The sequence below is a fragment of the Natator depressus genome, chromosome 20 (genome assembly GCF_965152275.1).
Source record: "Natator depressus isolate rNatDep1 chromosome 20, rNatDep2.hap1, whole genome shotgun sequence".
Classification (NCBI taxonomy): Eukaryota; Metazoa; Chordata; order Testudines; family Cheloniidae; genus Natator; species Natator depressus.
Genome location: NC_134253.1, coordinates 22,290,135 through 22,317,125, shown reverse-complemented (window position 1 = coordinate 22,317,125; position 26,991 = coordinate 22,290,135). Strand labels below are relative to the sequence as shown.

General features: G+C 60.8%; 1 protein-coding gene across 1 annotated transcript in view; it reads right to left on the bottom strand.

Annotated features, from left to right (window-relative positions):
- Window positions 1–17,653: 17,653 nt before the first annotated feature.
- The window catches only part of LOC141975333 (adhesion G protein-coupled receptor L1-like), a 29,886-nt gene continuing 20,548 nt past the window's right edge, over window positions 17,654–26,991 (bottom strand). Inside the window, exons 2-6 of the mRNA XM_074935620.1 lie at window positions 26,476–26,604; window positions 25,864–25,960; window positions 25,139–25,267; window positions 24,269–24,286; window positions 17,654–23,009 (exon numbers count right to left, since the gene is read on the bottom strand). Of these exons, the coding sequence (XP_074791721.1) occupies window positions 22,231–23,009; window positions 24,269–24,286; window positions 25,139–25,267; window positions 25,864–25,960; window positions 26,476–26,604 (1,152 nt within the window). The 3' untranslated portion in view covers window positions 17,654–22,230. The remainder of the gene's footprint in view (window positions 23,010–24,268; window positions 24,287–25,138; window positions 25,268–25,863; window positions 25,961–26,475; window positions 26,605–26,991) is intronic.

The window sequence follows — 26,991 nt, the reverse complement described above, 5'->3', positions numbered from 1 at the left end:
GGGCCCGCTATATGGGGGAGGGGGGCCCCGCCCAGGAAGGCTGGGGCGGGGGGGAGTTATTCTCTGCTGGGGTTTGTCGATCCGGCGGGGTGGGGGGGAGCCTGGGTGGGAGGAGAGCGGGATCGGGGGAGGGCTGTGTGTGGGGAGGCGGGGGGGGGGTGTCGGAAAAGGGGGCCAGCTGACAGGCAGGTGCGGGCAATATTTTAACCAGGGGCTCCCACTAAATGACAGACCCCGGTCTGGGCTGAGCCCCCATCCCAGGGGGGCTCGAGGGGGCGGGGCATGGATTCGGTTCCCCTTTACACAGCTGCCCCCGACCAGGCAGCCACATAGGCCAATCGGGGTGCCCCGGGGGCTGCTACAGCGGGTGTCTGCCCGAGGTGCAGACTGGGGGGCAGAGGAGCCCCCCCTTCCTGGGGTTAGCAATGGGGGAGACCAGAGGGAGAGGTGCCTGGGGAACGCCTGAAGACGGGATGGCGGCAGAGGCTGGATGGGTGCGTGTGGGGTTGGGACTGGATAGATTGACGGAGGGTGAAGGGGGTGTGGCTGGAGGGAGGTGGGGAAGGCAGGGTGGGGTGGGTGAGTGGATGGAGGGGTGTGTAGGACATTGAGGGAGGCTGGCTGGGAGGAAGGGGTCCGGTGTATATGGGGATATCTGTGTTGCAGACCAATGAGCTGGGCTCTGATCCAATCTGACACACCACAGACACTGCTCTAAACTCCCCAGGCCCAGGGGACCCTTCTTTCGACCAGAGACACCCCTACCCCAGACACATCCCCCTGAGATGGCCCCAAGAATGACCTAGTGTGACGAAGCGGGACTGTTCTTATGTTTCCTCTGAATAGTGTGGGGGTGCCTCAGTTTCCCCTATGCAGTTCTTAAGTACCTAGGTGGTGGGATAAGGGTGTATGATCGTTGCAGAGCCCTAGAGAGCAGGTGTGTGCAGGGGTGTGGACACAGAGAATGGCCGACACCCTGTTTCCTGGCAACTGGTGGCCTGGGCCCTTCCGGCCTGCAAGGTGAGAGCTAAAGGGTTGAAGACAAAAAGATTAGGTGACCTCCTGGCCCGGGAAAGGGACAAAGCCCAGAAGGCGGTGGGAGGGGGGGCTGGAGAGAGTTAGTCAGTTTGGGGCTGGCTGGGGACATGGAGTGAAGTGCAGACGTGGTTGTCTGGCTCACTGCCCCCCAAAATGACGCAGCTGAGGGTTCCGGTTCTCTGCACCTACAAGCTCTGTTTAGACCATGTTCCTGGCATCTAATAAACCTCTGTTTTACTGGCTGGCTGAGAGTCACGTCTGACTGCGGAGTTGGGGGCAGGACCCTCTGGCTTCCCCAGGACCCCACCTGGGCGGACTCGCTGTGGGAAGCGCACGGAGGGGCAGAGGATGCTGAATGCTCCGAGGTCAGACCCAGGAAGGTGGAAGCTGTGTGAGCTGTGTGTCCTGCAGACAGGCTGCTCCCAGAAAGGAGACTTCCCCAGAGTCCTGACCGGCTTCATAGGGAGCAGTTCCAGAGCAGCACCCGGACTCCGTGACACTCAGCAGGGCCCATACCAGCCCGGCCCCCAGCCCCAAGCTTATCTCCACCCCATGCCACCACTGCCCCTGTCTGTGCTGCCCCCCATACACCGCTGTTGTCACCCCTCGTGCCTCCTGGAACGCAGCCCCAGCATGGTGCGGAGTCCAGATTAGCAGGGTCGGGGCAGCCGGGGGCTGCTTTTCCCCTTGGGGCGCAACAGCTGAAGAGCTGCCAACATTCCAGCCCAGCTGGGGCCAGATCCGAAGCCCCATCCAAGTCCCGGGAACAGCCCCCCCAGTGCAGAAAGGCCCTGGGGCAGATCTGTGCTTGGCTGGGAGCTCATGACCTGCACTCATCCCCACCGTTACCTGTAAATCCCTTCAGCCTTGTGTTGTTAACCTGGGGGGACTCCCTGCCACAGGGACAGTGGGGAAAGACAAGAGCTTCACAGGGTTCGGAAAGGGCTGTGATATTGATACGGGGCAATGCGGCCATCCAGTGTGATGCTCTTCATGAGGAGAGAGAGATGGTAAAGAAGGGAATAGAACCCACGAGTCCTGATGCCAACACCCCCCTGCTCTAACCACTAGAGCCCACTTCCCTCCTCAAGGTGAGACTAGAACTCAGGAGTCCTGACCCCCAGCCTGCTCTCACCCCACAGGCTGCCTCCTGCTTGGCAGGGTCATACCCTTTGGCATGTGGGGGGCAGTTCAGGTCAGGCTGCTGAGGCCCCGTGGCTGGAGCCCTGGTGATTGTGTCACTGCGGGGATATCCTGGCCACCCCTTGGGCAGGCACCAGAGACCTCATGGAAACATTGCCCCAGCAGAAACAGGAACTGGTGGGTGAGATCAGCTCCGGGGATGGGGGTGGGGAGAACGTCCAGCTGTGGGGCTCCGGGCTGGGATGACAGGGGCCTGTGAGTCAGGACTGAGGGGCATCAGCAAAGTGTGGGGACAGGGCTGGAATAGCGGGGGGCTGCAGGTCACAGTCCCCCGCCCTCAAATACTCTGTAGTGCTGGGCAGCTCTGGCACAACCCAACCCCCCTTTGGGCCCCCATCAATACACCCCCCAACCCCTTGTACCCCCACAAGTGTACTCTGACCCCCCCACCAACAGCTCAAATACACCCCATCTCCTGTGCCCCCACAACCCTCTCCCCATGGTATTGGGGGTCATGCCCCAGCAGCAGGGCTCTCCCCGGGGTGAGGTTAGAGGCTGGGAGCCCTGGTCCCCGTGTCCAGCCGGGGGCAGGTTTCCTGATTGCGATTGTCATTCTGTGGTTCCTCAAACCCTCTCCTGCCCCAGTTGGCCCCGGGGTTTTTCCATGGACAGTTTCATGCCAAGGGGATCAGTTTCCATGGCTGGCCTGGATTCCGGGGGGTGGGGGTGGGAATTGGCGGCTGACCCTGCTGCTCCGGAACCAGGCAATCAAACCACAAACCAGCCCCGGCCCCAGGGGTTCATGCTTCGCTGGAGCGAGAGAGGCCAAGTAACGAGAGACGAGCTCCAAATGCTGCAGCTCGGCCCCTGGGCCCGATCCTGAGATGGGCCCCCAGTGACTACAGAGGAGAGGGGATGTGATCAGGGCAGTGGGGTCAGCACCCCCAGCAGCACAGCGCCCCCTGGCGCCAGGCTGGGGTGTGTAGGGGGACGGGGCACGACCAGGGCATTGGGGGCAGGACCCCCAGCAGCACAGCGCCCCCTGGCGCCAGGCTGGGGCGTGTAGGGGGACGGGGCACACGCAGGGCATTGGGGGCAGGACCCCCAGCAGCACAGCGCCCACTGGAGCCAGGCTGGGGCGTGTAGGGGGATGGGGCACACGCAGGGCATTGGGGGCAGGACCTCCAGCAGCACAGCGCCCCCTGGCGCCAGGCTGGGGCGTGTAGGGGGACGGGGCACACGCAGGGCATTGGGGGCAGGACCCCCAGCAGCACAGCGCCCCCTGGAGCCAGGCTGGGGCGTGTAGGGGGACGGGGCACACACAGGGCATTGGGGGCAAGACCCCCAGCAGCACAGCGCCCCCTGGAGCCAGGCTGGGGCGTGTAGGGGGACGGGGCACGACCAGGGCATTGGGGGCAGCACCCCCAGCAGCACAGCGCCCCCTGGCGCCAGGCTGGGGATGCAGCTGCACATGTGCCCCGGCTCTCGTGGGATATCAGCTGCAGTGCCGTAAGGAAGCGTCTGCAACGACTCCCAAGCTGAACAATGGGCAGGAAAGCTCAGGAGCAGGAGAAGTGAAAGTGCCGACAAACCGGGGCCCCTCCTCGCTCGCGGGCTCCTGCTGTTGTTCTGGGGGAAGTGGTTGCCCTGGGCCGGCCGCAGTGCAGGGACTCGGACGCCCTGGCGCTGGCTCTGGGCGACGGCCTATTGTGCTGGAGCGTGGGCCGGCTCCTTCCTCTGGCACCCGTGCTCCGCCCGTGTCTGTGCCGCATGGGCAGCTCCTGCCCCGGAGCTGGGGGGCGGGGGAAACCGGGCATCCCACAAACGGGGTGGGGGGATCCAGTCTTAGGAAATCAGAGCCACAAATTGGATCTACTTACACGCCCGGACTGGGTCAAATTTTGTCCAGGATCTTCTACGTTACTGGTGCAAATGACATCGGGGGTCTGCTGGGTTAGAAGGGTGGTGGGATGGTGTGCTGGGGGTCAGGACTCCTGGGTTCTATTTCCAGCTCTGGAAGGAGAATGGGGTCATAATCGAACCCAGGAGTCCTGACTCCTAGCCCCTCTGCTCTAACCTCTAGACCCCACTCCAAATCATCCCTTTGATCCGCTCATTGTCCTGTCCCCTTATTCCCCAGCGAGATGCAGGGATGGCTCCAGCCCTGTCTGCTCCTTTGTGCGGCTGGAAAGGAAGAGTTTGTTTTCTTAAATAAACTGGTCGCCTAGCCCCCACCCCGCACTTCCATCGTGTTTGAACAACCAACACAGCACGGGACAGCCCAGGCCGAGAGGCCAAAAATAGCCAGTGCCGTATATTTAATATTTGCTTTATCCGGGGGAAGATCTGCACTACATGGGGAAGGGTTTATTTATGATTTCTCTGTTTTTTGAGTCCTTATCACTAAAGGCAGCTGTGACGGTTTCAACATACAGGGGACCAGAGTGCATCCCTGACATACTCAAATAGGGCCATTTCAGATCCAGGTAACTGCATGGATTATTTATCTTGAATACTGTACATGTAGAAACGCCAGCCATGGACCAGCTCTAGGACAGGAGTGGGGTCTAGTAGTTCTGCCTCACAGCCCCCTCATGCCTTAACCACTAGACCCCACTCCCCTCCCAGAGCTGGGAATGGAACCCAGGAGTCCTGATTCCCAGCGCCCTCCTGCTCTAACCACTAGACCCCGCTGCCCTCCCATCACTGGGAATGGAACCCAGGTGTCCTGATTCCCAGAGCCCTCCTGCTCTAACCACTAGACCCCGCTCCTTTCCCAGAGCTGGGCAAAGAACCCAGAGCCCCACAAAGAGAAGGTTAAGGCACAACTTGATCACAGTCTATAAGTACCGTCATGGGGAACAAAATATTGATCATGTGCTCGTCAATCGAGCAAAGCTGGAAGTTGAAACTAGACACATTCAGACTGGAAATAAGACACAGATTTTTAACAGTGTGGGGAACAAAGCATTGGAACAATTTACCAAGGGCCATGGTGGATTCTCCATCGCTGGCTATTTTTAAATCAAGGCTGGATGTTTTTCTAGCAGATCTGCTCCAGTTCCCACAGGAATTAAGCAGGGGAAGTCCTAGGGCCTGTGTTATGCAGGCGGTCAGATGGGATGGTCACACTTGTCCCATCTGGCTTTACAAGCATACGAACTGTGGTACAAACCCTGTGACGAAGTGGGCATGTTCTTAATGTTTTCTCTGAATACTGTGTGGATGCCTCAGTTTCCCCTAGGCATTTCTTAAGTATCTAGGTGGTGGGATAAGGGTGTGTGATTGTTGCAGAGCCCTAGAGGGCCAGTGTGATGCTGTCTGCACAGAGAATGGCCGACACCCTGTCTCCTGGCAACTGATGGCCTGGGCCCCTCCTCTGCAAAGGTGCCCACTGAAGGTGTTGGAGAACAAAGAGATCAGGTGGCCACCTGGCCCAGGAAAGAGACAAAGGCCAGAGGAGGGGCTGGAGAGTTTCAGTTTGGAGTTGGCTGGGGAAACAGAGGGAGGCCCAGATGGGCCTCTGGGCTCCCTGCCCCCCAAGACAGACCTGACTGAGGGGTCCTGTTCTCTGCACCTACAAGCTCTGTTTTAGACCATGTTCCTGTCGTCTTAATAAACCTCTGTTTTACTGGCTGGCTGAGAGTCACGTCTGACTGCGGAGCTGGGGGGCAGGACCCTCTGGCTTCCCCAGGAGCCCCGCCTGAGTGGACTCGCTGTGGGAAGCGCACGGAGGGGCAGAGGATGCTGAATGCTCCGAGGTCAGACTCAGGAAGGTCGAAGCTGTGTGAGCTTCGTGCCCTGGAGACAGTCTGCTCAGAGAGAGGAGGCTCCCCCAGAGTCCTGACTGGCTTCGTAGGGAGTCGTTCCAGAGCATCGCTGGGGACTGCAGCCGCCCATGGGCTGTAGATGAAAGGAAGGTGGAGGTTTGTGTCTCCTCGGTGCTGCATGTGGTCGTCACGCCTCAGACCCTCAGAGAATCACCAGCGCAGCTTGCAAACCAGGCGATCTTCCAAAATAAGAACCACTGGGCTCTGCTCATTTGCCATCTGCCTCCCAGTCAGTTTCCAGCCCAAACTGAGTCCTGCACAAAGGATCATGGGGGGTGCCCTGCTTATCCCAGTGGCAGAGCCTCTTCCAGGCTGTGGGAGGCCCAGGTTCTAATCTCCGCTCTGCCGGATGCAACACAGGGATCCCAAACACGCACCTTATGGGATATGCAGAGCTGGGGTGTTCTTACCCTCTCCTCCTGAAGCCGCTCCGCTTTGTCGAAATACTTAAATCTGCATTGGAGCAGGGGGACTGGACCTGAGCTAGCAAGTAATTCCCAATCCCAGCCCAGAGTTTCCCAGAATGCACTGGGACAAACTCAGGCCCCAGCCTGCTTGTTGTTAGTAGCTCCGCCGAGAGGGTCACGGCCAGGGCACAGGGACTGGACCCGAGCAAGGCTACTGCAGAGCAGTGGGCTTACGCCGTCGTGGTGTGTATTGGGCTTGCACATCTAGAGTTGCACGGTGCCCGTGGAGCCTCGTGGGGCTGCACTGGTAGCATCGTGTGTCTGCACCGTCGCACTTTCATTGTGGTGCGCTTGCATGGCTGTGGGTGTACTGGTGAGCTTGCCAGCTTCTTGCACCATTGCACTTCCAGCCTAAAGGTGCTGGGCCTGGTCGCACCCCTCGTACGATGCGCTTGCACCGTTGTGCAATTGTACTTCCGGCGTCGCTCTGCACAGTCGCAGGTGCACAGTTCCGCCGGTTTCGCGGCACCACGGTACCGCGGCCCGTGCAGCGTACAGTCGTGGGGGCCCTGTTGCACCTGTCGTGTAGCGTTTGTGCAGCTGCACCGCTGTGCTCGCTGCGCTGTGTGCGTGCACGGCCGGCATTACCCAGTGGGAGCTGCGGTGCGGCGGACTGCCCTGGTTCGAGCCGCCCTTGCAGCCGACTGTGCCTGCAAGGCTGTAGTTACGTGGTGGCTGCACGAGACCTTGACAGCTGCCCGGCTGCACGTGCAGCTGATTGTGTTTGCACAGCTGTGGCTCCAGCGCGCTTGCACGGTTGCAGTTGCACAATTGCATTTGTGGCCTCGTGTGTTTATACAGTTGCACTTAACCTAGAAGTACAACCTGTTCCCTCAGACCCACGTACACCACAGTGGCCGGGGCCAGTTCCTCTTTCTCACTGTGCCAATGAGGGCCGCAGTGCGGGGAGGCGGGGCACGAGCGGGGCAGGCTGGAAATAGCAGCGTTTATAAGGCCGGCACCGGCTGAGGAAGTTGCACCCGGAGCGCGAGAACGAGACAGAGGGAGCAAGTGAGAGAGAGCGTGAGGCCGTCAGCCTGAACCTCATGTCGGGGCCTCCGCGGGGCCTGCAAGAGCAGGGTGAATGGGAAATAATCACCAGGGCTTCGTAATAATCAGATATTAAATGTCACTGAGCGAACAGCTCCCCCTAGAGGCCGGGTGGGTCAGGCTCTCTCTGCTCTCGGTGGGAGCTGATCATTAACAGCGCCAGGAGATCGAGATGAACCCCCCAGATTAGGAGATTTTAGTAAAAAAAAAGATGAGCTTGTGGTCAGGGGGGTTGTCTTTTGTTATTCTGAACTCCCCCTGTCCCCCCTCAAGTGTGTGTAGGGCCAGTTGCAGGGTATGAACTCCCCCTGCCCCCCCCAGGCGTGTGTGGGGGCAGTTACAGGGTGTGAACTCCCCCTGCCCCCCCAGGCATGGGGGCAGTTACAGGGTGTGAACTCCCCCTGCCCCCCCAGGCGTGTGTGGGGGCAGTTACAGGGTGTGAACTCCCCCTGCCCCCCCAGGCGTGTGTGGGGGCAGTTACAGGGTGTGAACTCCCCCTGCCCCCCCAGGCATGGGGGCAGTTACAGGGTGTGAACTCCCCCTGCCCCCCCAGGCGTGTGTGGGGGCAGTTACAGGGTGTGAACTCCCCCTGCCCCCCCAGGCGTGTGTGGGGGCAGTTACAGGGTGTGAACTCCCCCTGTCCCACCGCAAGTGTGTGTGCGTGCCTGGAACTCTGCTCTCAGCTCTGTGCCCAGGACCGGCTGCTGGCCCCATGCCTGGGGATCTGCTCCAGGCCCCGCACCCGGGATCTGCTCCTGTTCCCGCGCCCAGGGATCGGCTGCCAGCCCCACGCCCGAGATCCTGGCTGCTGGCCCTGCGCCCGGGGATCTGCCCGGGATCCGCTCCCGCCCCTGCCCCAGCTGTGGCCCCAGCCTTGGCCCCCTTACCTCTCTCTGTGTCTCCCCTCCTGGAGCTGCGGCCCCACTCCTGGCTCGGCGGGGGTGGACAAGGATAAGGGGGGCGACAAGGTAAAAAGTTTGGGGACCACTGGGATAGTTTACAAGTCGCCCTGGCATTGCATCAACCGGTGCTGAGGTGCAGCTACCTCTGGGGTGGGGCGTAGCAGCTGTTTATGCAGGGGGCCCTTGCCTGGCACAGAGAAGCTGCTGTTTCCGGAGTGGGGGCACCGCAGCTCTTTATACCAGTTTACCTTAGAAAGGAGACGGATAAGAGGGGGCATGATAAAAGTCTATGAACTCCTGACTGGTCTAGAGAAGGGGGATCAGGACCTTCTGTTGCCTCTGTCTCATAGCACTAGAACAAGAAGACGGCAGTTCCCTGGGGAGATGGCGAATCCCACAGCGCAGTGCCAAGCCCAGTGCCCTCTATGGAGTCACCCACACCCCTAGCGCTGCACTGGGGCATTGGGCCAGCACTGACTGTGAGGGGAGCGAGCTCCCTGGAGACCCCTACCCTGATCCCTGCTGTACGCCGAGGTCTCCCATCCAGGCTCTGACCTGGGCTTTGCTGGCTTCCTCGGGCAGATTGCCCGGGAGGCTGGTGCCAGGTGCCAGCTGGTTCCCCTGCTGCACAGAAGCCCGGAGGCCCTGCTGCTCTTGTCTCTTTCCTCCCGGTACTGCTGCCGTGCGCATGGACATCTGGTGTGGTCACACCGAGGGGGAACTGTGGCCCAAGTGGTTCAGATGTGGAGAGCCCTGCTCGCTCGCTGCCCACGTACACCCTCCCCCACCCCCCGCCTCGCTGCAGGACTCTCCTGCACCCCCAGCCGCCGGGGAGACCTTCACACCTCCCTGCTCTGCTTCACCTGCTTGGCAGTGGCAAAGACTGGAGCAGCAGGGGGCAGGCAGCCCGTGGTGCCGGGAGCGACCTGTGTGGCAGGACCTGGGCGCATGGTGGCTTGGACCCAGAACCCTAAAGTCAGCTCTGGGGGGGGAAGGGAGGGAGGGATCTGGGGCCCGGAGCCTGAATTCAGTGCGGGGGGGAGGGAGGGAGGGATCTGGGGCCCGGAGCCTGAATTTAGCTGTGGGGGGAGGGAGGGAGGGATCTGGGGCCCCCTGAATTCAGCTCGGGGGGGATCTGGAGCCTGGAGGCCTAAATTCAGCTCTGGTGGTGTGTGTTGGTGTGATCTGGGGCCAGAGTCCTGAATTCAGCTCGGGGGGAGGGAAGGAGGGATCTGGGGCCAGAGTCCTGAATTCAGCTCGGGGGGGAGGGAAGGAGGGATCTGGGGCCAGAGTCCTGAATTCAGCTTGGGGGGCAGAGACCTGAATTTGGCTCCAGTGTGGGGGGGATCTGGGGCCCCGAGCCCGACACTGAGCTGCGGGGCTCCAGTGACTGTTTGCTGAACTGGCAGTTCTTATGCGCTCCCCGAGGCAGCGCACAGACCCGAGAAGCCACATCCTGCTGCTTTCCCCTACCTGGTCAGTACAGGATATCCCAGCTCTCGTACCTAGCTACCACCTGCTCGCCCTGCACCCTCCACCTCCTGCGCCAGAGCCAGGGCGAACCAGGGAGCTCTGACACCGCTCAGCATTGGGAGCCAAGCTGCGGCTGCTGGCTGGGGCAGCGGTGGGAGGCTGGGGGTGGGGGGCGTTCTGGGGACAGATGTGCTGGGGGCTGGGTGGTGAACTTGCTGACCTGCAGCCTGTGCAAGTCACTGCCAGAAACGGGGTGGTCAGAAAGAATCACAAAGTACATTAAATCCTATAAACACAGGGATCGCCCACCCGGTGCTGAGATGCAGCTGTCTCTGGGGTGGATGCAGGGGCTGTTTATTCAGGAATCCCTCACCTGGAGCTCAGATGCAACCAGCTCTGGGCTGGGGTGTGGGGCTCCCTCACCCAGAGCTGAGAAGCAGCTGCCTCTGGGGTGGGGTGCAAGGGCTGTTTTTACAGGGCTCCTTTGCTCAGTGCAGAGATGCAGCTGCCTCTGGGCTGGGGTGCAGGGGCTGTTTAACAGCTACACGGTACAACATACTAGGTCAGGGAGTGAAGCAGAATCCCTTGTCGACTTGCAGTCCAGGTTTAATGGAACTGGCTGGCAGTGCAAAGCCAGGCAGGTGCCCCTGAAAATAGCCCTCAAGAGAAACAACAGGATTGACATAGCACATGTGATTTGTCCAGGAGATGAAGGGTTAATGAGGAGACCTTCACCCTGCCCTGCTCCCCGCAGCACAGCGCCCCCTAGTGCCATGCTGGGACACCCCCTTCTGAGTCCCTGCCCTGCTTCCCGCAGCACAGCGCCCCCTAGTGCCATGTTGGGACACCCCCTTCTGAGTCCCTGCCCTGCTCCCCGCAGCACAGTGCCCCCTAGTGCCATGCTGGGACACCCCCTTCTGAGTCCCTGCCCTGCTCCCCGCAGCACAGTGCCCCCTAGTGCCATGCTGGGACACCCCCTTCTGAGTCCCTGCCCCGCTCCCCGCAGCACAGCGCCCCCAGCACCGCTGGGGCATCTGGTTTAACATGGACTCGGCAAGACGAGTCCCCCCGCAATCTCCTCCCCAACAGCCTTTCCAGCAACACCTGCAGCGTCCCTTGAAGTGCCCCCCAGCCCACCCTGCAGCGCAGCGACGCCCATTGCCCCCAGCCGGGGATCTGGCCTGGCCCATTGATTCCATTGACACCAGGCGGGGATCTGGCCCATTGCCCCCAGCCGGAGCTCTGGCCCCAGAACCCTTTTGCAGTGAAGGTGGAAGGAGAGACAAACGTCTCCAGCGGGCAGCCTGGCACTTCCACCTTTCCTTGGCCCCCTCCCCAGCCCTCCCCAGCTCCCAACCCGTCTGCGTCACGCCAGCTTCACCCACAAGAGCTTCTTCCGCTCCGAGTTTATTTTTTTCTTTTGCTGAGTTGGCGATTTCGCCTGCCTGGGCGGCAACGTGAGAAAGACGCTGGTGGGGGGTGGGGAGATCAGAAAGCAGCAGAAAGGACCCAGGAGTCCTGACTCCTACCCTGTCTTCCGGGCTGGCTGGCATATGTGAGTGCGGTTCTTAATTTAGGGGGGGCGCTGGAAGGTGTCGGGGCTGTTTAGCTCAGTGGGGAATTTTCTGGTCTGGCTCTCAGGGAGCGGCTGTGACACCCTGCGGGTGTGAGAGACAGCTCGAGTCTGCCCCCTTCTGGACAGAGTCAGAATGGCACCTATGTGCCACATGCCCTATATGGCCCACAGCGAGTTCCCTGTAGCTCAGCGGGTCAGGGCTTTTGGTACAGAGGGGTCTGACCGTGCAACGCTGCTTCTTTTGTGGCTGACAATGAGGCCCCCGGGCAGCAGCGACAAAATAGCTGGAGACCAACGGGGGTCACAGTGCTGAGGTAACACGGGGGTGCATAGTGCCTGCACCCTAGGGCGGATAACAGCCAACTCAAGCTGCTGGCTGAGGGAGCGACTCCTTTAGCTTAGGGGGTGGAGTGCAGCAGGCATACAGCTGTCAGGGATGCTCTGGCTAGCTGGCCCTGCTCCCCCGCCCCCCAGTAAATATTGTGCAATTCAATGTAGACATGGGGGACCACGGGCTGGCGTGGTGTGGGGGGAAGGGGTTGAGGGCAGGAATCATTTTTCCATCCAAGGAGCCAGCTGGTTTTATTGTGGCCAATCTTGGAGCGAAGTTCAGCGCTCGGGCTGTGAGGATGTGGGCAGACAGCGAGTCAGGGCCCCAGCTGGGGGAAACTGGTGTTAATGGGGCCAGGTCCCCAGCTGGTGGAAATCAGCTGTCTCTCCATCAGGGTCCATGCGGCAGGGCCCAGGCGGGGTTCCGGACAGAGAGCTGTGAGCTGCAGGGGTGTGACACGGAGTTACCCCGAACGTGGGCCTGGCCCATGGACCGGAAGCACTGGCCTGGCAATGGGCCACAGCTGCTGCTCCCAGCCTGGGCTGTCCTGGGGTCAGCTCTTCGCCGCGGCACCTAGGGATCACTTCTGGCTGTTTACAGAGGGATGAGTTCTCAGCTCACTGAGATGCAGCCGCCTCTGGGGTGGGGCGTGGGGGCTGTTTATACAGGGATCCCTCGCCCAGCACTGAGATGCAGCCACCTCTGGGGCGGGGTGCAGGGGCTGCTGAACAGCCATGCAGCAACAACACAGAGCAGTGTGGAAATGAAGAAAACAAATAACAGCTCCAGCTGGAGACCACACGGGGGGGACTGAGACAGGTCCCAACCCAGCTGAGCTACGGAAGAGCTCCCTCAGCAGCTTGCAGCATTAGGTCTCTTAACTGCACAGTGGTCCTGGTCACTAGCGGGCAACATAATGGATCACACACAGCCAGAGCCCTGCTGTGTCTCTCCAGACAGGGGGAAGATGAGAATTGAGATCAGGGCCCCATTGTGCTGGGTGCTACGCAGACCGCGACTGAGATCAGGGCCCCCGTTGTGCCGTGCAGACCCACAGCGAGAGTCAGTCCTTGCCCAAAGAGCTCCCCATTGAACCAGGGAAGATAACAGTTTGAAGGAGTCACCCCCGCAGTTTGGTGCCAAGTTAGCATGGTGATAATCTCTGTCCCAAAGGCAGCCATGCAGCAGCCAAGCCGAGCAGGGGGCTGAGCCCCACAGCCCCATGCTGGGCCATGCTCTGCTCTGCTCTGGGGAGGTTGCTCAGGTCCCGCTACCCGCTGGTTGGGGTGGGGGGCAAGGACACACTGGATGGAGGGGAGGCTGGGGGGCGGGAGGTCTAGGGGTTAGAGTGGGGATAGACCCCCCCCCCGAAGGACAGAACCATGCGGCACATACGGACCTGCCACCCTCTCCCCATTCATCCTGCCAGGCCAGTTCCCCACCCCGGACCCCGGCTCCTGCCAGCTGCTCCCGCGGGTGCCTCAGGGGCGGGGGAGATGGGAGCAGCATGGGGGGCTGCTAGCCTGGCCGTGCCCAGGGCTGGGGTTGTATCTGATCCCTCCCTCCCTTCCTGGCTCACCCTGGCAGGGCTGGCCCTGCTCGCCAGGGTTTGCTGCCATCTCCCGGCTGGCTGAGGAAAGGCAGGATGGCGACCCCCAAGGCCTTTCACACACAGCCCTCCCACCGAGCAGTCTCTACACCCCCCATCCTCCAATTCCTCCAATTCCCTGGGAGTCTCCCAGTTCCAAACCAGGCCTGATTCTGGTGCAAGGTAGCTGCTGTCTGCAGGGGGCTGGCACAGTCTCATCTCCCCCTCCCTGGAGCTGGGGATAGAACCCAGGTGTCCTGACTCCCAGCCTCCCCCCGCCCCCGGCCCCAATCAAATCACTATTATCAAATTGAGCCTGGCTCAGGGGCGGGAATAGGACACCGGGCCCTGCCACTCTTGGGGGCGCTGGCTCTGATACAGCCCCAGGGCAGGGAATGGGGCCTGGGCCTGGTATGAAAGGAGTTTGGGGGGGTCTCAGCTCCAGCATGTGTGGAGGTGGCAACTGCCTTTCAACAGCCCCCATGGTCTGCGTAGTGGGGGCACCGGAGCTGCCAGGGCCACAGAGATGGGGCTCCCAGAACGTGGGGGTGGTGTCAGGCTCCCAGCTCCCAATGGGCCTCTGGAAACAAGAACCAGGCTGAGGCCATGCCCCCTTGGGGCCACGTTCCTTCACATCCCCAGCGATGGGGCCTCCCTGTGGCCAGAGCCACCCCCCCGCCCCCGCAGCTGTCTGTCTGTCTGCCTGCGTGAGATTGAGGGGTGGGTGTGCACAGCACCCCCTGGTGGTGGAAATACGCAGGCCTCCCCGGTGGTGACCGTAAAGGCGGATTCTGTCTCGGGGCTGATGGACCCTGACCCAGCCCAGCTGTTCTCTGGTTCAGCAGCTTCCTGGGGCCACCACTAGGGGGCTCCCTAGCGGCTGGGCTGACACAGAAGGGGCTAATGAACAGAGAATGGGGTGGGGGAGGAATAGCCCTTAACAGCCGACCACGCACCCCCGTGCCCCCTGGCATCATCCCACCCGCTCAAGCATCCCCTCCCCAGCCCCTGGCATCACCCCCCACTGCCTGGCACCTTCCCCTGGCACCATCCCTGCCCCCAGGAATTCATTGTGCTGCCCGCAGCGCCATTCCACCCGCCCCGGCCGCCGCGCCCGCCGGAACAAAACCACCCAGCTCTCGGCCCCTTGGTTCCAAGAACTCTTGTTTCCTTTATTGTTTGAATTTCTCGTTTGTAACTCAACGATAGTTGCCATGTTTTTTGTATTTTTTTTTGTTCTTTTTTTTTTTTTAAATGATCTGCATCATCGTTATTGTTATAATTCTTTTTGTCTTTTGTTCTGTTTAATGCACTCGACCCAAAATTGGTTTGGCATATTGAATAGAAGAAGGGAGGAGCAACGGAATTCCAAGTGAGAGACAGAGAGAGCAGGAGAGAAACAGAGAAAAGAAGGAACGAGAAAGCGCAGACAGGGGAGGGGACGGATCGGAACCACCGACGCTCAGCGAGGTTAGTACAGGCCCCAGCGCACGAAGGAAACTGCGTTCCCCACAGGAAATCGTTGCCCCTAGTGTGCGGCCCTGAGGCTCTCACTGGCCCATGGTTTGGGGTGATGCGGGGGGCGGGGGGCGAGGTCACGTCTAAAGGCACAGGGACTCTTCTGGCTTTTTCAGCCAGCCAGGATGCACTGCGGCTCCAGGCGGGTTGGCGATGGGAACCGGGGCTGATGAGGCACTAGGCCGGGTTCTGTTTCCAGCTTTGCCCTACTGGGTGACCTTGGGCAAGTCGCCACCCTGCTCTGTGCCTCAGTTTCCCTTCCCCAACTCTTGGCTATCTAGAGAGTCAGGTCTTTGAGGTGTGTGTGTGTGTGTGGGGGGGTCTTGTAGGTCTATGCAGCGCCCGGCACAACAGGGGCCCCGATCTCAGTTGGGTTGCCGCAGAACTGATGCTCTTGGTATTTGGTATTTGAGTTTCTTTAGTCACCACCAGGTGGTGCTGAGAGGACCAAAAAATCTGGACAGGTTCCTCCCCGGCTGTGGCCGCCATGGAAGGCCAGTCCCAAGACCCAGTGGGCAAGAGGGTAGTGCTATTCTTCAGGCACCCACTGGGCAGCCCTGGTAACACGTGGCGGCATTGGGCCAACGAGGGGTGCGATGGGAAACGGGGGAGCTCAACCCACCGGGCCTGGTACAGGAAGCACTGGCTAATGAGGACAACAACCTTCTACTAGCTCCCAGCTGGGAGAGCTGCACCCTCAGCTCAAGGAGGGGGGGAGGGTTGGGTGCCTGAAGGGCCCCAGGTGGGTCCCCATGGGTGGCTGGCCATGTGGTGTGACTAAGGGGTCCCCCCACCCTTTTGCCATCTTCTGGCGAGGGAAGGGCTCAGAGACACCTTGTCCATGGGCAATGGGCAGCAGAGGGGCAGCAGCATCTCCCCCATCCCTGCTGCAATGCGGTGGTGCCTGCATCACCGCCCCCTACTGGCTGGGTGCAGAATTTGCACAGCTAGCTTTGGGCTCGGCAGGTCATGGGTTCTAATCCCCCTTATGGCTCATGGGGCTGTGGCTTTTGTGGGGCTGCAGCTGCTCCATCCCAACTTGGCCCATGACCCCAAGGGAAATGGAGTCACCAAATAAGCACATCTTCCTAGCCATTAGCTAGCAGCTAGCCAATCACAAGGGAGATCTCTCATGGGACGGGGGAGGCACAGGCTTCTCCTTGGTGGGTGAAGCTGGAGTTGGAAGCTGATTGGAGAGCTTGACGTGGACTGACCGGGGTGGGGATCATGGAGGGCCGGGGGTGTGGAAGGGCTCATTCAGTGGTGCGAATGGCCTCAGGATTCTGTGGCTCTCTGGCTTCAGTTGAAGCTGGGGGCTGGGAAGGGGTTTGGGGCATGCGTCAGAGGGGGGTAGCCAGGATGGGTTGGGGGACGAGGGAAGGGCCCCTTCCCCAACTTTAAAGACGCTGGAGCTGGGAGTTTGCCCAGGTCCTGAGTGTTACTCTAGTCCCAAAGAGATGGCGGGGTGGGGGGAAGGCTGAGCCGGGAGAGCAGGGCTCCCCATGTCTGGGGGCCAGTTTACCAGCAAGGGAGGGGGAGCAAAAGGCCATGGGAGCCCCCCGAACTGTGGCGAGAGATTGCCCCGACAGTGAGTGTCTACCAGCAGCTTCCACCCATGAAATAAGAGGCTGGCGGGCGTGGGGGCCAATGGGGGAGATGGGAGGAGGGGCTTAAAGGGAGGTCACCCCCACAAATCAACCCCCCCGATACATTGTATCCCCACCCCTGATCCCACTCTCAGAAGGGCTAATCCCCCACACAGATAAATGAAAAGAGCCATATACAAAGAGAGCGAGCAACATTCAATACATCGGAGCACAGGCAGGGCCCCCCTGAAACCCCAGTGACAGGCACCCCCTTTCCATCCTTCAGATCAGAGCTGCCTCGTCAGTCAGTGGGGGGGGGCTGATGAGTCCGATCCCAGATCACGCTGCGTCACCACTGGGATTAGACCCAGAGAGCTTCACCCCAGAGCCCACCCCCCCAAACTCCAGGAGCAGGTACATGCTACTGAGGGTCAGCAAGAGGCTGTTAGAGCTGCTGCCAGCCAGCAGGGGGCGACGCGGTCAAACGCACTGAGCCAGGGAATGGCATTGAAAGGAGGGTCCCTAAGGCCCCCTCCCAGAGATGGGGAGCTGGGGCCAACCCCCAAGAGCTGCCAAGTGACAAGGGTCCCCCCGAGGCGTCAGCAAAACGTAAAGAAAAGGGGGGGGGTGTGGCACTGGTGCCAGATCAGCTCAAGGGCCGGGATAGGAAACCACGTTAGAGCCACCCAGGTAGAAAACACGATTGCACCCCCCTCTTGTACCCCAGGAACCTCCCCCCCCCAGACATGACTGCATCCCCCCTACGATACCCCAGGAACCGCCCCCCCGAGACACGACTGCACCCCCCTCTTGTACCCCAGGAACCGCCCCCCGAGACACGACTGCACCCCCCCGTGATACTCCAGGAACTGCCCCCCGAGACACGACTGCACCCCCCCGTGATACCCCAGGAACCGCCCCGCCGACGAGACACAACTGCTTTCCCCTGAGATACCCTAGCCCCTGGGAACTCCCCCCCTCCCCGTGCACCAAGAGACAACTGCATCCCCTTGCTATGTCCCATCCACCGGGAACCCCCCACACCCAGACACAACTGCACCCCCCTGCGATACCCCAGCCCCAGGAACCCCCCTGCACAGAGACACAACTGCATCCCCCTGCAAGACCCCAGCCCTGGGAACACTCCCCACCCAGTGACTTTGGCCCTGGGGTCTCTTTGGCCAGAGTACGTTAGGAGTCCATCACTGCACTATCTGGGCTCCTGCCTCACGGAGGAAAACCACCAACGGCTTTCCTCTCACTCTGCTGGGGCTGGAAGGAGGGCTGCTGCCCCGCGTGGCGCAAGGCGTGGCTACGAGTGCCAGTGGGCACATGCCACTCCCACACGGTAGCAGTGGGCACTGGGGGTAAAGGCAATGAAGAAATGGGATTACGCGCTAATCCAGCTGCAGCTAATGGGGCTCAGGCCAATGGGCCCAGCCCAGCTGGGCTGCTGAGGGTCTCCAGGTTGGGCCATGCCACGCTCTACCCACCCTAGCTATAACCTGCCAACCCGGGAGGCCTGCCCTCCCCAAGCACTGTTGGCTACCGCCAGGGCTAGCTGGAGGCAGCCAGCCCCTCGCTCCGCTGGGTATGTCTTTGGTTTTGGGGTGAGGGTGAGGCTAGGTCTGCTGAAGGGATGCACCTCGGATGAAGAAACGTCCAGGCGGCACCAGCCACGTGCAAGACGGGAGGGAATAAGGCTGGTTGGTTTGCCGGGTTGTGAGCAAAGGAATTTCCAAACCCCCAGAAGAGGAGGTGCAGAATTGACCTCTCCCTCCAAACGGATCTGGGCTCTAAGCCACAGGAGAGCAACAGCCCACGCAACCAAATCCGGCCCTGGTTGGACGGCTGCTCCCTGGGCGGTGTCGCAAGGAAGCCATCCCAACCCCCAGTTGCCCTGCGAAGATTTCATAGGCGCAAAAGTAACGCGGCTCCAATCGCCCCCACCCTCAGCTTTCAAATAGCCTCCAAATGCCACACCCAGCAAGAAAACAAACCTGCTGCTTAAACATCCCCCAGCAGCTTGAAAAACCCACCGTCCATCAGGGCTGAGCCCGGCTCAGCCAATGAACTCATTGCACTTGTGATGGGTGTGTGTGTGTGTGTGTGTGTGTGAAATGCACGCTCCTGGAGAAGCCCGGGAGGCAGGAACGTCCTACAAGGGCGTCGCTGCCCTGACCGTACAGGCAAGGGTTGGAGACCAGACCCCAGACCAGGTCCCATCAGGGGATTGATGGGGCAGTTCCCATTGGGGGGTGGCTGGGAATGGCTCCCCTCAGTGCAATGGGAGCTGCAGCTGGCCCCGTCCCAAGGCCAGGGTGGGCAGGACAAACTGTGCTGTGTTATCCCAGAGATGCAGAAGGGATTGTGTTGCAGACACCCCCATTCCACCCTCTCGGCTCAGGCTCTGTTGAGCCCAGGGCCCTGGCTGGGCATTGGACAAAAGGAGGAGGCTGGGGGGGAATGAGCTGGGTAAGTCATCGGTTGTTGAATAAAACACTCAAATATCCTAGAGTAACAGGCTTGGACCCTGCATCGACTCTGGTGCAAGCAGTGGTGTTCAGGGGAGAACTTGGGGTGGGGGGGTTCGTGGCCTGGCATACAGCCCCAACCGAGCCACTGAAGCAGCCCTCAGTATCCCAGGAGGCTTTGCAGGCCAGTTTCCCTGCATCCCTCAGCTGTCCTATAGGCCACTTGGCTTGGGTGGGGAGCTGCCAGCCATCCTGCCTGTGGGTTTTGCTCCAGTGAGGTGGGACGGTGGCTGCGCTGAAACCCCGGAGTTTCACAGGGACTCAGATCTCAGCGATGGCCCTGGTGGTTGAGGGCCAGTCGCTCTGCATGGGGGCAGGGGAATGACACTAGTGGGTGGTCCATCTACCCTCACCAAGGCCTCGAGCTGGAAAGAGCCTTTCAAGGCCTGTCCAGCCCTTTGCTGGCCTTGTGTCTGGCCAGAGACCACTGGCAAAGGCAACACTGTAAATATCACCCACTTGTCCCCTGTACCCTGCTGTTCACCCAAGGCGTTTGCTGGCCACTGGGAGTGGGAGCTTGAGTTTCCTCATTGCCCCAAGCTCCTTGGGACACATCCCCAGCGGGGGAACCATAAGCATAGCTACATGGACATCAGTGGAGCAGCATCCATTCATACCAGCTAGGGATCCTGCCCCTTACGTCTCCACCCTTCTGGCCAACGTCTAAGTCACTAAATCCAAGCTGATGAAGCCCAGGACCCTCCTAACCCCCCACCCCGCGATGATCTCTCACACACTCTCCAGTAGTTCCACAGGCTGGGAGAAAAGGAACCAGAAAGTGAAACCTTCCCACACTCCATGAATCTGAACCACATGGCCCACCTGCCCCTTCAACTCGACCCCGTCAAATGCCTTCCAGCCTAGAGGGATGCAAGTAAATAACCATAGACTTAAAAACTCCTTACACCCAACAGCCCCGGCCAGAAAAAAGCAAAATAAACCCCAAACAATTTTCCTAACCTACAGTTACAGCATCTTTGGGTCTTACAGTAATTTTTTTTTTTACCCACAATTCCACAGTGGCAGTGAGTGAGAAAATGACCGATTCATGTCGAGATGTATGAAAAAGGTACCTTATCCAGCAGGGAAAGGGAATGTTGAGGAAGTCACAGAAATGACGCATTATATGTATATATTACATAAAAATTGTGCCAAAAACAGTTCTTTTTTTCTTTTTGTTTTGATTGTAAAAATCTGCTCTTCGTTTTTGCGATCGCTTCCCCTGTCTTCGTCAAAAGGGGAGGGGGGGTCTCCTTGTTCCTGTCGCCTGCCCCCCCCCCAACAGTCAATGGGGCTGGAGCAGAGCTCAGTATATATCTATATACCTATAGATCTATAGATATATATTTTAATTCCAGGACACAAACTGGTCCCGGGGACTGTGGTTGCTTGGTTGTATTTTTTTTTTTTTGAAATCCCTGTTTCATTTTTCAAGGGATTCCTCACTTCCCCTTTTTGTTGTTTGTTTGAAATTTCATATTTACAGCATTTCAATCTGTATCCCTGCCCGCCTCCCCTGAATTAACCCTCCACCCCACCCTAAGCCCCCCCCCGGCGAAATGACGTCTTCATGTGATATTGGCTCCCATGGTCTCTCTTGGGAAGAGGGTGAGAGAATTCAGAGTTGTGCTTGAAAAGGGAGAATTTTTTGTTGTTTTGTCCTTTGAAAGAAAGAAAGAAAAAAGTGCCGTTTGGGTTTCTGTTGTTCTTTTGCTCAAAGATGATCCGACTGATTTGGGGGGAAGGAAATGGTTCAATTGTCAAATTGCCCCCCCCCAAAATTCTCCCCACCCTCATCTTGACCCAACCGGGTTCAGACAGCAGCTGCCACGAGGCACCTGACTCCTGCATGTCTTCAAAGGAGGAAATAAAAGCAGAGGTGGAAAACGTAGAAGGGGCGAGAGCTGCAGGAGTTCCGAGCTTCCTGTTGAGCCATAGGAAAATGGCGGGCACATCTTGACAGAAGCGGGGCAGCAGTGGGCGAGAGTGGGGAATGCGGATTGACCAATTACACCGACGGCCCAGGAAGAACCCCTCGGCTCATGGTTTCCTCTGCCAGCTCCCAGAGCAGGGTGGTGATGTGTGTTTGATTTGTAAAGGGATGGCGGGGGCGAGGGGTGCGCCACACAGCAAAGGAAAACAAAACTCCAACTCAAAGATGGCCACCTCAGTGCCATCTCCTCCTCCACTGGAAATAACCTTGTGCATCAGCCCTTCCTGGTGCCCAGGATGCTTTTGAAAGAAAAAAAATGCACCCCTCCGGCAGACTTTGCTGATGGTTTGGCATAGAAAAGAACTGAATTCAAAATCCTGTCAATGAGTGACTTTAAGAGTCCCTGCCCCACCATGCCTCAGTTTCCCCCAGCTGACAAATACTGGAAGGTCAGCACCGGATTCAACATAATTTCTATCAGGACCCCAAAACAACCCCCACCCCCACCTCTCTCTCTTGATATAGCTCTCTCGTTATAGCTCTCTATATATCTATACAATTTATGGGTTTTGGCAAAGTTCGTATAGAAGAAAGTGGAGGCCACAGGAGGATGCTCCATCTGCCCCTCTCTCTCCTGACCAATCGGATCCCTGTTTGACATTGCCAAGGTGCATACGTGGAGGAGCAGGGATGGCCTATACGTGGGTGCCGGTGTGTGTGGGGGGGGTTGTTCTGGGGCTCTGATACAGGCCGAGCCGGCCCTTCCCCCATAGTTCTGATCTGTTTCTTAACGCCTTAAAAAGGAAATTGGTTTCCCTGCTCCACTTCTTTTTGATCTTCCGTCCCCACAAAACGAACGTAAAGAAACGGAAGAGGGACGACCTTAAAAAATGAAAAAGTGAGATCCTGTCGTCTGGCCCGGGACCTTTTTCATTCCTTCCTTCCCGCCCCTCCTCCTTCCTTTCCTTCAAAAACAAAAGCAGCAACCCCCCGATTTCCATCCTCCCGTCTCCACCAGGTGGGCAGGAGGAAGCTGGACAATACGGCCCCCCCTTCCCAGAGGAGATCAACGCATACCTCTTCTCCTTCCCCTGGCCTGTGTCCTTCTGCAGTGCCCCTCCCACCCCCCTCTCAGCATCCCAGGACAAAAATTAAAAACTCCAGGCCACGGCCCGGGGGGAGGGGCTCCTTTTGGCAAAGGTGGGATGAGGTGGGGGGAGAGTCGGCGGCTCGGGACGGCTCCTCAGTCCGCTCCTGGCTTTCAGAGACTGGTGACCAGCTGCATTTGACCGTCTCCCTCCGGCACTGGGCCCTCTAAGCCGGCTTGAACCAAGTAGCCGTCAGTGCTCGGTCTCCGGACCTGGTAGTAGGCTTGGAGCTGGCTGCGGGGCACCAAGGCGGGCCGGTTGGTGTAGTAGATTTCGTTGATGGCTTGGGTGTGGGGGAGGATTTCCCCCACCGCCTCGGGGCTGCTGTCCGCGTAAGGGGAGTCTCTCAGGTTGGTCATACTGGTGTACAAGGAGTCCCTGTTGGGGGAGGGGACCTGGCCGTCTCCGCCCTCGGTCAGGTCGGCCGTGCAGCTCTCCGACTCCTCCAGGTCGCTCTGGTAGAGGATCGACTGAGCCCGCTGCAGCAGCAGCGGCTCCTCCAGGGCCTTGTACATGAGTTCGATCTCCAGGTTCTCCTCGTGGCTCAGGGCCGGGCCCTCAGGCGCCGCCGCCTCCTCCTCGCCGGGCCCGCCGCCGCTGGGGAGGGCGGGCGGGCCGGAGGGGTTGCTGGGCTCGGCCGGGCCGGCCCCCCCCGGAGGGGGCACCCCCTTGGCCGGGCCGCCGGCGCCCCCACGCAGGTTGTTGTGCACGAGCTCCGAGATGATCATCTTCTCGAAGGCAGCGGCGTCGCTGAGGTTGCGCCGGCAGTCGGCCATCTTGGCGCCCTCGGCCGGGAAGTCAGCACTGCGGAGGGAGTAGCTGTTGTTGAAGTTGCCGTTGAGGGGCAGGGTGTCCATGCCGCAGGCGTCCCGGCTGTTGTTCAGGGGGTGCTCTGCCGGGGGTAGGGCAGGGAAGAGAGAGAGGGGGAGTTAGTGGGGGGGCAGGAGGGAGGCACCGGATGGGGGGGCGCACGGGGTGCTCCCGGGAATTTCTGGAAAAGGGCAGGGGGTAGGTGTGAGCAGGGAGCTCGGCAGGGGCTTGGTGGCAGGGTCAGAGGTCGCACCCCCACCCCCCATCACCGCCATGGGGGTGTGATTGGCCCAGAGCTCCCATGTCGTGTCTGATCCAAGACTCCTCAGCTCCCGCTGCCAGGTCAGACCCAGCCTCGGGGGTGGAAATGGGCCACGGCTGGTTCCCCCCACACACCCCCATCTTCAGCCAGAGCCAGGTGCTGCTTTGGGCTGGGCTTTCTGATGGGAGCTGAGAACCCAGCCCCCCAGATCTGGGGGTGGGACACAAGCTGGCCAGACATAGCAGAAGCCCCACTCCCCTGCTGGGTGGGGGGCTGAGTCCCCAACCCAGTCCCATGCGCCTCCCCCAACACACATACCCGCCACCCCCCCGAGCTGCAACCAAGCCTGTGAGGGTCTGAGATAGTGGGCCCCTTTCCCCCCGCCTCCAGCTCCAAAATATTGGGACGCCTAGTGTTGAGATCTGGGGGACCCATCTCCCAAGCTGGGGAGCCGGCCCCCCTGCTCACAGAGAGCATTCTGCTGCTCGGGTGCATCATGGGGGCTGCCTCGCTCTGAAACACCAAATATTGCCTGCTGGTCACATACGGGACTGTACAGACCAACATGCCCCAGCAGGAGGGTGATATGAGACTATAGGGACCATGAGTCTGAGCTGGTTCAACAGGTGGGCAGTACAGGCCTGTAGGGACCAGGGGTCCAATATGGCTCAGCAGGAGGACGATACGGGACTATAGGGACCACAGGTACAATCGAGCCCAGCAGGAGGGCGAGATGGATGCATTCCCATAGGCCACTGACATACGGTCCCAGGGACAGTTCAGCATCTATCTCCCTCTCTTGTCCAAGGCAGTGAATGCAAGAGCTGAACCCCATTATAGAACAGCCCACAGCGCCCCCTACTGGGAGAGGCTGGGACTGGAGTAGCTGGGAGCTCCTCCCAAAGCCAGCGTTCCCGCCCTGCTCCCCACAGCGCCCCCTGCTGGAGAGGCCAGGCTCCACGCCAGCTCCGGGCTGCCTGCACCGTTGTGTCCTGGCTGTGCCCCACCCCCAGCCTGCCAGTCAAACTAGCAATGAAGGAAACATTACTGGGAAATGGAACTGGAAAGGAGGGACGTACTGGACTCTCGGAAGCTCCCTGCAGGTGGGGCCAGCGAGTGGAGAGGGGGAGACAAGAGAGAGAAGGTTATAGGGCAGGCAGGGGGCAGGACCCCCAAAGCAAACACTGACCTTCCCGTGGACCCCTCTGTGCTTCCCTACGGCGCCTCCTGCTGGGAGACGCTGGGGCTGGAGTAGGCAGGACCCCCCCGCACAGCTGGTGCTCCTGTCTCGCTCCCCACAGTGCTCCCTTTTGGGAGGCGCCGGGGCTGGAGTAGCCAGGACCCCTCCCCACAAGCTGGTGCTCCTGTCTCGCTCCCCACAGTGCCCCCTGCTGTGAGAAGCCGGGGCTGGAGTAGCCAGGACCGCCCCCCCCCCCGCAAGCTGGTGCTCCTGTCTCGCTCCCCACAGTGCCCCCTGCTGGGAGAAGCCGGGGCTGGAGTAGCCAGGACCCCTCCCCACAAGCTGGTGCTCCTGTCTCGCTCCCCACAGTGCCCCCTGCTGTGAGAAGCCGGGGCTGGAGTAGCCAGGACCCCCCCCCCGCAAGCTGGTGCTCCTGTCTCGCTCCCCACAGCGCCCCCTGCTGGGAGAGCTCAGGGCTGGAGTAGTCAGGAACCCACCCCACAGCCAGTGCTCCTGTCTCGCTCCCCCCGGCGCCCCCTGCTGAGAAAGGCGCAAGATTCAAGAACTCCCTTCTTGGGAGAAGATTTAAGGGGACCACACCACACCCCCTGCAGGGCTCCCCCAAAATACTGGGCCCCCCTCAAGAAGGAAAGTGGGATCCCAGGGAGTGGGTCCCCTCCAGGGGTATCCCCAGACCGGGGGATTTTGGGGGGCGGCGGGGTGTGTCCTCACACCTGGGGGTGGACGCGGGGAGCCGGGGGGGTCTTACCTGGGGAGTTGAAGACGGGGGGTGAGGAGGGGTTGAAGCCCACGGACTCGGCAATGAGGGTGTTGTAGGGGCTGGTGCCGCCCCGGGTCTGCAGCACCGGGTTGGTCAGCAAGTGGTTCCCCATGGTCCCTGCAGCGGCAGGAGAGGCAGGCGTGTCAGCTCCCCTGCAGGGCACCCCGCGTCCCCCCAAGCCCAAGGGGTAACGGGGAATGTATCCTCCCGCAGGCACACAGCCAACTCCAGCACACCGCGCTGAGCAGGGCTGGCTGGGGCGGTGCAGGGATCTGACGCCACCAAGGGGGAGAGTCCAGTGGTTGCAGAGAGCAGGGTCGGGGTCCTTGGGGGGGTTTTCCTGGGGTGCTGGGTGGGGGGGTCTCACCTCGGTTCAGGGTGGGGATACTGGGTGGGGGTGTTGGGCAGGGGGTGCTGGGTGGGTGGGAGTCTCACCATGGTTCAGGGTGGGGGTGCTGCATGGGGGGGTCTCATCTCGGTTCAGGGTGGGGGTGCTGCGTGGGGGTGCTGGGCAGGGGGTGCTGGGTGGGGGTGTCTCACCTCGGTTCAGGGTGGGGATACTGGGTGGGGGTGTTGGGCAGGGGGTGCTGGGTGGGTGGGAGTCTCACCATGGTTCAGGGTGGGGGTGCTGCGTGGGGGGGTCTCATCTCGGTTCAGGGTGGGGGTGCTGCGTGGGGGTGCTGGGCAGGGGGTGCTGGGTGGGGGTGTCTCACCTCGGTTCAGGGTGGGGGTGCTGTTGATGTCCCCCGCCATGAAGCTCGACTCCGTCTGTTTCCGGACGGTGTCGTTCCACATTCTCCGGATCCGACTCTGTGAGAGATATGGGGGGGGGGTGTTTGTCATGGGGGGGAGCTCAGACACTGACACACCTGGCTGCCTGTCCCACCCCCAGAGACCCCAGCCCTGCCTGAGACAGCGTGTAGCACCTCCCCCCGGCCCTGCTCCCACTCCTAGGGGGGACTCTGTCTGTCCACCTGTAGCCCTAGGGGAGGGCTCTGTCCCCCGCCCCCCATCCCACCCCAGCTCTAGGCAGGGCTCTGTCCATCTATCCCCAGCCCTAGGAGAGGGCTCTGTATGTCTGTCCCCATTTCCCCCCCCCCCCCCCGACTCCGATCCCATCCCCAGCCCAGGGAGGTCTCCGTCCCCCTGGCCCCCATGCAGGGAAGGCTCTGTCCCCCGTCCCCCCAGCCCAGGCAGGGCTCTGCGCCCCCCCCAGCCCAGGCAGGGCTCTGCGCCCCCCCCAGCCCAGGCAGGGCTCCGCCCCCCCCCCAGCCCAGGCAGGGCTCCGCCCCCCCCCAGCCCAGGCAGGGCTCCGCCCCCCGTACCTGCGTGCCCGTGTAGTAGCGGTTGTTGCTCCGAATGGCTGAAGTCTTGAGGGAGCCGAGTGTGGCCCCTGGGGGGCTGCGCAGGCAGCAGGACGCGTGACGCAGGCATTTACTGAACTCCCTGTGCACCTGTGCGGGGGGGGGGGGCAACCAGGGTTAGTGCACAGGGCTGGGAGACCCCCTGCTAGCTCAGCCTCGGGCTCCCCCCAGCTCTGCTGGTGCCCCTCACTCCCGACCCACAGCCCCCTGCTACCCCAGCCCTGGGCTCCCCCCAGCTCTGCCGGTGCCCCTCAATCCCAACCCGCAGCCCCTGCTACACCAGCCCTGGGCTCCCCCCAGCTCTGCCGGTGCCCCTCAATCCCGACCCGCAGCCCCTGCTACACCAGCCCTGGGCTCCCCCCAGCTCTGCCGGTGCCCCTCAATCCCGACCCGCAGCCCCTGCTACACCAGCCCTGGGCTCCCCCCAGCTCTGCCGGTGCTCCTCTCCTGGGCGAGGGCACTGCCTGACCTTCTTCT